Genomic DNA, 11074 nt, shown 5'->3' with positions numbered 1-11074 from the left:
TTGTCTTTTTGAGACAGGGTCTCCCTGTAGCTCCAGCTAGCCTGGAACTCAGAGAGATCCGCCTACCCCTGCTTCCCAAGTGCTAGGATTAAAGTCATACGACACCATGCCTGGCGGATGTTCTTATATTTTACACCTACAGATTTTGTTTTGCTCCTGTGTGCCCCCTGCCCTTCCTTGTCCTTTTCCTCACTCCAGCTGATGATCTTCCTCCCCAGATGGCCTCCTTCTGCTTCCATGCATATAGTCCACATAGGAAAGAAAAGGAGACACTTTTCTCATGGCTTAAAACAGAAAAATAGAAGTCTGGTACTGTAAGCCTGGCCACATGCCCATGGCTGGGGAGGCTATAGTCCTGGTAGGAGCCTGCTAGAGTTGTTTTCCTAAATGGCCATGTTACCAAACTGCCTTCTAAACATTTATGTGTACGCCCATAGATCTGGGCTGCTCTCATCCTTGGTCCGAGAAGCTTCTTTTTGCAGTGGGCAGTGGGTACTGCAGAGACTCATAACTGGTCAAAGTGCTTAGACTAAGTGATGGTGAGTGCTCAGCTGTAGATGGGGCATCTGTATCAAACCCCTCCCCGTGAAGGGAGAGAACATTGAGGAAGAAGAGGAAGGAAGAATGTGAAGGTTGGAGGATGGGGAATAGTGTGTGCAACGCTGTCTTTTGGACATGAGAAGCACATATTTTGTGGTCCCTCCTCAGCACCCTTGTTATAATTTTATATATGTATTTGTGTATAGTATCTAGAGTCCTTACATGAGAAAAAAAGTGATATTTGAGTCTAGCTTATTTTTCTTAACATGATGATCTCCAGTTCCATCCATTTTCCTCCAAATGGGATAATATCATTCTACTTTACAGCTGAATAAAACTCCATTGTTTATGTATACCACATTTTCTCTATCCATTCATCTGTTATCTTGACTATTGTGACCAGTGTTGTAATAAATAGGAATGTGCAGGAATCATGTTGACTTAGAGTCCTTTGAGTATATACCCAGGAGTGGAATGGCTGTGTCATATGGTAGCTCTGTCTTCAATTTTCTGAGGAACCTCCACACTGATTTCCAAAGTGATTACACTAGTTTACATTTCCACCATAGTATATTCCTTCCCTGCTCCATCTTTACCAGGATTAATTATTTCCTTCCTTCCTTCCTTTTCCTTCCTCCCTCCCTCCTTCCCTTCCTATTTTTTTTTTTTTAATAAGAACTCACTCTGCAGCCCAGATTGTCCTCAAACTCATGACAATCCTGCCTCAGCCTCTTGAGGGCTGGGGTTTACAGGTATATGCCACATGCCCAGCTTGTCGTCTTGATGACAGCTCTTCTGAGTGGAGTGAGACAGAATCAGGAGCTTTGATTTGGATGTTCCTGATGGCTAAGAATGTTGAACACTTTTCATATATTTCTTGGCCATTTTTTAATTTTAAAAAGTTTTTATTTTATGTGTATGTTTTGCCTGCATGTATGTACGTGTGCCACATGTGTGCAGGGCCCGCAGAGAGCAGAAGAGGGGATTGGATCCCCTGGAACTGGAGTTACAGACAGTTTTTAGCCACCATGTGTGTGCTGGGAGCTGAATCCAGGCTCTCTGAAAGAGTAGCCAGGGCTCTTAACCCAGAGCCAACTCTCCAGCCCCTATTGGCTGTCATTACTTCTTCTGAGAACTGATAGTTCATTGCAGGGCCCCACCCTCTCAGCCATCTCACACTTCCACTCCCACCTCCTATGGCCACACTTCGCCAATGAGGGAGTGTGTCATCCAAACCAGTGTGGCTCCCACAGGGCCCTGTTGTTCTCTAGACCCCAAGGACCTTCATCCCTCCCAACACTAACTCTCCATGTTGAGAATTTGGTTTCTGTCTGACCATAGAGAATTTGGAAGCTTCTAGGGGCCACCATGAGGTCCACTCCAATGAAGATGGTCTTGGAAGCTGAGTTGACCCTGTGTTGACACAAAGCAGTAAAGCAGTTTCAAAGTCTCATGACAATGACAGTCTGCAGGCCCCTCATAAGGGACAAGTTCAATCACTTGAATGAACTTGGGTCATAGTAACAGAAGCGCTTCAGTTGGGTAGGTGGGTCTCTGTAAGTAGGATGGCTGTTGTCACTTCATCCCCTGCCTTCCTGTGTCACTGATACTCCCCATGCCATGCCTGAAGACCCAGGGAAGCCTCCCTGGAGCACGTGTGCTAGGGGGAGTTCCTTAAGCAAGAGGGCGGCTCCTGTGGCTTTCCCCAAACACTTCAGAAGATGAGGTCCTGGGGGCCTGTGAGATGAGCAGAGGGGGAATGTGGAGTCTTGAAGGGATGAGCCTGCACAAGTCCCATTCATGCTTCCTTCCTTCCTCTCTTCAGTCCTCAGCCCAGCTAGCTGGCTGTGAGTAGCCACAGGCTTCCCCTCAGCTGTTGCCAGCTCCCAAGTAAGCACCTCCCCCATGTTTTCATTGGTTGCCATGGAGAGGTAGGCTCCAGCTAGAGTGGAGAGAAGCTTGAGACTGGAGATGGAAGAGAGCCAGGTATATTTTTAAAGCCATCAGGGAAAGCCCTTCACCACGGGAAAAGAGCCTTCTTCCCTGGGCGGGCCAGTGTGTTTCTTCTTCAGGAACTGGTCTAAGTGGGCAAAGTGGGCGAAGCTAAGGCTGCTTTTATTTTAATTCACTAAGTGTTTTAAGTGAAAAGTTATTTTAAGTTTGGGGATTTTGGTACAATGAACTGTAGAGCAGATCATAACCTTTTGGTATGTGTAGACACACAGTGACATTCTGGACATGTCAGAAAATATGTGTATGTCACAGGCTATAATCAGAGGCACCACTCAAAGTACATAATTAGTTCTGTCAATCCTCACAACTTCTTTGTGCATTAAATCCCTTTAGTCCCATCTCATAGATGAGGAAACTGAGACACAGGGAGGGCAATTTGCCTAAGGTTACAAAGCTATGAGAAACATAAGACTTGAACCCAGATGGCACCAGAAGTGCTATTCTCAACCACCTCTGCAACGATTTGGGGCTAGAAAGCCTGGTCCCAGGACTTGCTTTGTAACTATCTAAGATCCCTGGTTTCTTGAGGTCCCCAGTAGAACTGGGCTCCAGTGGCCCACAGTGGTGGCCTGCTCAGGAACACACTTCACTGCCCATTTCACTTCTTCACTGCCCCTCTGGGTCACCTCCCAGGTAAGCTACATGCATGCAAATTCTTGTCTGCTTCTTTGATTCTGATGGCATTTAAACAAAGCAGGTGATAACTGTGGTCAGTTTAAGAACTGTCCCTACAGATATTCAATCCAGATCAGAGCTGTGGTACTTGTAAATGCAATGAGATAAGATATTCGAAGTGACGAGATGATCCTGGATTATCTGGGTGGACCCTAAGTGCAATCATGTGTCCTTATAAGAGAGAGGCAAAGGCTGGGGGATATAACACAGTGTTACGGCAACTGCTTAGCGTGCACAAGGTCCTGGTTTCAAGCCCCAACACCATAAACAAAACAGGAAAAGATCTGAGAAAGCTATTAAGCCAGATGTTGTGCTGCTAGGTTTGAACACAGAGCCGGGGACCAGGAACCAAAGGATGTGAGAAGCACAACTCAGCTAGAAAAGGCAAGGAAATTAAGTCTCCCTGGAGGCCTTGACCTGTGCCCAGTGAAAATGATTTCGGACTTTGGACTCACAGAACTATGAAAGAGTAGGGGTATCCTAAGCCAGTGATGGAGATTTGTGTTAGCAGTCGCAGGAAACTAATACAGCAACTCTGAGGTGAGTCGAAGTAACTCAAAGTATAGTCTGCGGACTGGTAACTTCACAGGGATTCAGGCACTTGGGTCTATCCCAGCCCTTCAGAATCAGAACCTCCTAGGGTAGGTCCAAGGGTTCTGCATTTTAACAAGCCTCTCACTGATTCTGATGCTGGCTATGGTACAGTAGTTAGCCATAACTAGACATTTTGATCACCAGGAGAACTTGAGCTACTGGCCATGCTTGATCCACAGCTCTGAGAGTTGGATCTTGTTGGCCTGGTCAGCTTGGATACTGGGCCCCTATAGAGCTCACCAGGCCATTCTAGCTGAGCTGGGAACCTGTGCTGTACTTTGAAAGTCACTGGTATGGAGTGCTGCTCTCCAGCCTCAGTTGTAGGACTCTGGAAATCTAGACACACTGGAGGATGCTAAGGAAAAAAAAAGGCAGAGGCTAAACTAGCAGGGCTCCTGTCCCCAGGGCCCAGAGTCACGTGCCTAGAGGGGCCCAAAGAGGTAGTCCAATTAGGAGAGTGGACCAGGCATAAAGCAAGAGGGTATTTGGGGCGCTGGATGAGCAGGAGCTCAGTCGCCACTAACTGCTCTGTTCCACACAGTGCCACCATGTCATTCCATTAGGAGTCAAGACTGCCAAATGGGTCATCTTTTCAAAAGATTCACTTTATTTTTTTTTCTGTCTTTTTGAGACAGGGTCTCCCTGTATCCCCAGCTATCCTGGAACTCACTATGTAGACCAGGCTGGCCTCGAACTCACAGAGATCCGCTTGCCTCTGCCTCCCAAGTGCTGGGATTAAAGGCGTGCGCCACCACGCCCGGCTAAGATTCACTTTTTAAGAGATATCAGAAATACATAAAAAACCTAAAATCATTCAGTTTTTAAAAAATGTTAACAATTAAAGTAATTTAAACCTCAAACTCCCCCCTCTCTCCAAGTGCCAAAGCATAAAGGCCAACCTGGACTAATTCTCACACTGATGACAGACGTCCCATGTGGGCAGGATCATTTGTCTGTTTGCTGCAGTCCATTCCCAGCCACATAGTTGGCTCATTAAGTATTAGTTGAATAAATGGATATTCCTAGCAATCTTGTAAAATGGAGACTACCATGCCTATCTTACGGATGAAGAATCACCCAATGAAGGGGCCTCCCACTGTCACCTATTTCATAACCAAGAGAATCAGAATTAGAACCCAGGACCTCCATATAGGGGCTGCTATGAAGAGCAAGTGCATATGTAGCTGTCAGAGAGCTCTGTAAAAGAAGGGTTTGGGGATCAGTGGTACCAGCCACCAGCAGTACTTATAAGCATGAGTTGCAGTTAAAGGAGCCAGGTCACCAGAGTATTGCGAACCACATGGAAGCCAGGGGCTCTGTCTCCAAAGGAGGTGCACTATTTTTGTGTCACTATGCATTGGAGGAAGTAGGCCTCAGTGTGGTAAAATGCATTTTTGTGTGACTATGCATTAGAGGAAGTCAGGCCTCGGTGTGGGAGCTTGACCAGGAGGCCCTAAGGGAAAACCTTCCACCTCTCACACCACCTTGTGTTTGTGTAGAGGTGTGTGTGTGGGGGGGGGGTGTCCCTGCTTCATACGGAGGCTTGGGATGGGGCAGGCAGATGCCTGAGACCCCTAGAGGGCCCTGTAATTTAAGAGCGCTCCCTGATTTCATTAGCCAGAGGAAATATGGGGAGCTACATCAGAGGAAATGGCTGGCAAGTGCATTATGGGACATTAAACAATAGCTGATCAGCATCAGACACAAATAAATAGCCCATGAACTAGTGCCAAGAACATGAATGGTCCAAATAATGGTCTGGCTGGCTTCCAGACAGCAGAGTGGGTAGCTGGACATCATCTAGGTCGCAGTGTCTGTCCTCATCTCATCCCAGCAGCATCAGAGGATTCCAGCACCCACACAGAGTCACATCCTTCCGCATGACCTCACTCTTCTCTGCTCGATTTGGGTCTTTTCCCCAATCTGGCTTCTGAGGTTTGGATCCAGAAATGCTCTGGATACTTCTTGCCTGCCTGGAAAATCCTGTACAGATGAGGAACATGTGTCCATGCAGGCGAAGGGTAGGATAGCTCACAAGGCCTAAAGAGGTTTATAAAAATGGGATTTCCCTGGCTCCAGGGAGGTCCCCATCCCCCCAAACACTCTTACTTAATCTCATCTCCTTTAACTCTGATCTTTGGTTTCCATTAATATGCAAATATCAAAGAAGAAGTGAGTCAGTGCTTTGGCAAATCATGCACACATTTATAAAACAATGCTTAAGTGGGGCACAGAGGTGCATGCCTATAATCCCAGAACTTGTGAGACTGAGACTACGGTAGGAGGATGGTGATATCTAGGCAACTTTGTGATATCTATCAAGTTCAAGACCAAGTAGGCAATGTAACAAGATCCTGTCTCAATCAACAACAATAACAGCAACAAAAAGGCAATATTCAATTCTTTGTTAGAACTTTGGAGACTGATATCCTGAGGACAAGAGAATGGATAATGAGGAGTATGGAGGAGAGCTTCCAGAGGATAGGACGGAAGCCTGTGGGACTGAAAAGATCACTAGCACATTTATCCAGGCCATAAGCAGACTTGGTCCACATTGTCAAAAGCCCTGGACACATAGTAGAGGCCAGAGACCAGTCTCCAGCTCTTCCACAGACTAGCTATGTGACCTTGGGTAAATTACTTACCCTCTCTGAACCTCTGTTTCTTCTGAAAAGTAGTATTGCTCCACTCACCCAAATACTAATTTTTTGTGGAAGGTCTGTTCCCCTGGAAATATTGTTACTTATGGGCATGTGACTTCACCTTCTGGCAGCTACAACTACTGAGCTCCACCTGTGAGGACACTGGAGCTGAGTCAATCTATAGACGGAGAGTGAGCCTAACCAGGGTCAGCCCAAGCCAGGCCAGATCAGGTGATCTTTAGGTAACCCACAAAACATGAACTTCAATAATAAATGATCCAAGTTTTAAGCTACTAAGGGTGGTTCATTACCAAGTAAATGGTTAAGATAATATACCCACTATGGGCCCCTGGCATTTTTAACAGACATTGTTCTAAGACTATCTGTCATTTATCTTCCTTCTGAAGCACAATAGAGGGAACACAGTTCTTCAATGTTCATGATCACCACAATGAAAACCATTCCTGCCCTGCCACCAACGATGCCCTCAGGGGTCACACAGATAACTGTCCTCTACCATTCTTTGTAAAATTTCTAGTTCTTTACCATCTTTCTTGTATTTAATCCTTTTTTACCTGCTTTGTAGCCCAGGTGGTCTTCAATTTGAAGTCCTCCTGCCTCAGGCCACCAGAGTGATAGAATTATAGCTTTTTGCAATCAGACTTAACATCTGCCTTTTGGGCCAGCTAGATGGTTGTGCACATAAAGTCACCGGCCACCAAGCCTGACAAACCTAGTTCAATTCTGGACCCACAGGTAGAAGAAGACCAACGCCTGAAAATTGTCCTCTGACCTCCACATGTGCTAAAAACTGTGGCATGCCCCATCACATTAATAAATAAAAATGTATAGAAACATCACCTGCCTTTTGCCACCATAAGCAGCAGCCATCTAAGCCCAGTAGAATGGTGTCCAAAGTAAGAGTTAATAGACTGGAGTGAGGACCTGAGATAGTATGAACTCACATGCAATGCAACAAAGTGCTGGGGTTTGTCTTAGCTTGGCCTCCTTGGTGCTCTCTGCTCCCTGCCTGGTTCTCCTTTGCGCCCTAGCTGTGAAAGCTGCCCGGTAATGTACACCTGATTCAGAAAGTCAGGCTATTGAGCATTACAGGAATACCCCTTTTCCTGGAGAGAAGAATGGAAGCTCCGCATGAGTGCTAGCACCCCTGCAGGCCTGTGAGAGACCTTCCTTCACCACAGCCCACCTGGGACTCTTGGCACCAGAGTTTCAATGCAGTTGGTAAGTAGTTGAAAGGGTTTATGTCATCCTGAGTCTGGGTGCAGTTTCATTTCAGGGCCTGGATTAAATCTCAGAATTGTGCTCTCAAGAAGCCTGGCAACTAAGTGAGGGGAACAAAGTGAAATGACTCCACAGCAGACAGCAGATACTGTGCTGGACTGTTAACTCTGTGATCTCTAGGCTGACCCCAACAGTTGGTCAAATGTCTAAAGACCATATTCCCAACCACAAGATCTAGAGTTAGCAACTCATTCAGAAGGGCCTGTGGAGTGCATAGCATGTGCAAGGCCCTGGGTTCAATCCCTAGCACCATAAAAAAGAAAGGGAGGGGCTAGAGAGATAGTTTAGCCGTTAAGAGCCCTGGTTGCTCTTCCAGAGGACCTGGGTTTGGTTCCCAGAATCTACATGGCAACTAACAACCATCCGTACCCCAGTTTCAGATCTGACACCTTCTGGCCTTCACGGGCATTGCATGACATGGGTACACTTACATACACAGAGGCAAAACACTCATATACATAAAATAAAATAACAATAAAAAATTTAGAAGCCTGCGTGGTGGTGCATGCCTTTAATCCCAGCACTCGGGAGGCAGAGGCAGGCAGATCTCTGTAAGATCAAGGTCAGCCTGGTCTTCATAGAGTTCTAGGCCAGCTGTGGCTACAGGGAGAATGTAAGCCAAAAAAACAGGGAAAGGGAAAAGGTGAGGAAGGCGAGGAAGGGACAGGAGGTGGAAGGAGGGGAGGGGAGGGAAGAGAAGGAGACTCAGGAGTGAGGGGTTCAAAGAAAACCACAAGTTCTTTTCTCTCTAGCTTTCAGAACACCTTAGTGATCTTGGTTCTATATAAATTAAATAATAAAAAATGAGGATGATCTCCAATCAGAAATGTTTTGTCCTTTCATTTACCAAGTACTTACTGAGCATCTACTACATGCCAAGCACTGCTCTGACCCAGAAAATATTAACAGTTATAATGCATAAGACAGACAGTCCCTGTCCACTGTCTCCCAGAAGTCAGAAAGTCCATCAGAGGCAGGGCTGAAACCAGAAAACTAAGTGTCCCTAATTCTTTAAGTCCTCAGGAAATTCTCAAAGATATCTATAATCCAAATATGATGAAGAACCACTGATCAGATCAAATTAACTACCAGACCCTCATTAGATTTTTCAAACAGGGTCTCAGCCTTAAGCGCACCATCCTCCTGCCTCAGCTTCCCATGCTGTCCAACAGGAATGTGCCACTACACTCAGCTCCCGAGCTTCCCAATGGATAAGAGAATAATGACCCTGACCAGATGAAGCTTGGTGCTCTCAACCTGAATCTGTGAGGGACATGTTGACACAGTCTCACGGCGACACAACCATCTGCCTTTTCTGCCTTCCCCACACCCATATTCTCTTGGGCCCTCTCTCCTTCCCTACCTCTTCTGTTTCTCACACTTTTATAATTAGCCTCACAGCAGTCTCCCTGTCATTTCCTTAGGGCCCACAGAGTTTGCCAGCACAGCTTGCCCATGAGCTGTTTTTATGAATGGAGAGAGGCTGGGGGTGGGTCCAGAGAAATGTCCTCCTTGAGAGCCTGGTATTTCTGGTCCTCCCTGTGTTTCACAGGCAAGACACTGAGTTAACTGCAGTTCTTGGACAAGACATGACAAGGGGTGAACTGAGGCGGCTGTGAGGAGACGAGGAGCAAACCCTAGGAGTCTGCCAGCCTTCCTCAGACCCTCTGGAGATATTCGAGTTTCCTCAGAAAGGTCTGAAAGACTCTGCCAGTAACCCAATACTTCCCCTATCCCAGGTCAGTCAGGACAAGGGCAACAGCTTGATGTCCTCAGAAAAGGTTGCCAAGCTGGCCAACCAAGCCCCTTCTTCAAACCTCCCAGGCCTGCATCCAGCAGATACATCTGGCTCCAAGTCCACCATCCTTCTGGAAGCCCTCTCCACTCCCAGCACCTCTAGATGCGCCATAAGAGCTGAAGGGAAGAAAACCAAACAGGCTGAGAAATCAGAACACCTAGTCCTGAGATGGCGAAGGAACCGTCTGACAGGGCAGCCAGTCAGACCCCCTTGCCCTTCAGAGGCACTTGCTCCACAACATCCGGAGGCAATGGATTTATAGAAACATCTGGGACTTAGTTCTCTAGAACTTGTGCTTCCCTGTCTGTCTCTGTCTCCCAAATTCCTGACCAAAATGAATCATGCAGCAAATGGGCAGAAGAGTCGGGGGAGGCAGCAGCCGCAGTTCAGAGCCTGGCTGTGAGCAGCAACAGTTGGAAAAAGGACAGAAGGGCCGTCTAGATGAGCTCGGGTGACAGGAGGCATCCAGGGTGGCTATCTCCCCCCAGCCTCCCTCCACTAAGAGCAGAGTGGCAAAAACACCAGGACATATTGCAAGACAATCTTGCCCCCTGCCCCCACACTGCCCTCTGCCAGATTGAAGAGAGGAAAGTCTTGGTCATCATTTACCTGCTGAAATTGGGAGGACGCTGTTGATGAAAGTCGGCTGAGACATGATGGAACGGAAGAAGAGCTGCAGATAAATTCCCAAAGTCATTGGATTCAGGACAACCATGCTGGCCAGGTCTGGCAAGTGTTTAGATGGCAAGGCTGCTGGGGGCCTCTCCTAGCTCGGCTTTGTCCTGACTGCTGTTTGCCTGCCTCTCTCTCTCTCTCTCTCTGTTCCCTCCCTCCTTGTCTCCCTCCCTCTCTCCCTCCCTCTTCTTTCCCCATGCCTTTACCAAGAAAGAATGCCAACCATTTCCCGTTAAACCTTCTCCGTACTATACAGGGTTATATTTATCTCAAGCACTGGATCGAATGCCCACATTAAAATTAAGATGTCAGAATTTTCTTATTTGGAGACTGAGGTAAGTGACGATTGAAAAGATGATAAAGACAGCAGCCAAGACTCCAGCATTCCCTGTGGCCATTCTCAAGGGCAGATGGCTTTCCTACTCCATTACCCGTCATCAACCGCCTGGAGTGCAGGTGTTTTGCTCTAGCACTGATCAAGCCTTCAGACTCAAACTGCCTGGAACAGTCTCAGCCACTGGGTAGGGTGACAACTGTAAAGTTGACATGGGACTTTTTGCCTGGGAGTTTGCATTTCCAAACAGCTTTCCCTAGGAAAAAATCTCTGTCTCTAGAAGATGCAAACCATTAGTCTCATGCAAAACACTTGGAAATAGTAAACAGATGGGAAAATGAACGAGGCTATCAAACTGTTCTTGGATGAATAGCAGCATTGATACCATCTTGGCTAGACAAAATTCTTCAAACAAAAATTATGATAGAAGCTAGAGAGATGGCTCAGTGGTTACCACGTACTTTTTTTTTTTTTTTTTTGGTTTTTTTGAGACAGGGTCTT

The 11074-nt window shown here is 46.8% G+C and overlaps 1 protein-coding gene across 1 annotated transcript in view; it reads right to left on the bottom strand.

The window, feature by feature from the left end:
* The window catches only part of Colq (collagen like tail subunit of asymmetric acetylcholinesterase), a 61390-nt gene extending 51025 nt beyond the window's left edge, over positions 1 to 10365 (bottom strand). The window contains exon 1 of the mRNA XM_008849978.3: positions 10174 to 10365. Coding sequence (XP_008848200.1) covers positions 10174 to 10279 — 106 coding nt within the window. The 5' untranslated portion in view covers positions 10280 to 10365. The remainder of the gene's footprint in view (positions 1 to 10173) is intronic.
* Between the last annotated feature and the right edge of the window lie 709 nt (positions 10366 to 11074).

The sequence above is a fragment of the Nannospalax galili genome, unplaced genomic scaffold (assembly GCF_000622305.1).
Source record: "Nannospalax galili isolate Female #2095 unplaced genomic scaffold, S.galili_v1.0 scaffold364, whole genome shotgun sequence".
In the NCBI taxonomy this organism is placed as follows: domain Eukaryota; kingdom Metazoa; phylum Chordata; class Mammalia; order Rodentia; family Spalacidae; genus Nannospalax; species Nannospalax galili.
Note: the sequence above shows the minus strand (reverse complement) of the source record. Positions and strands in the feature narration are given on the sequence as shown.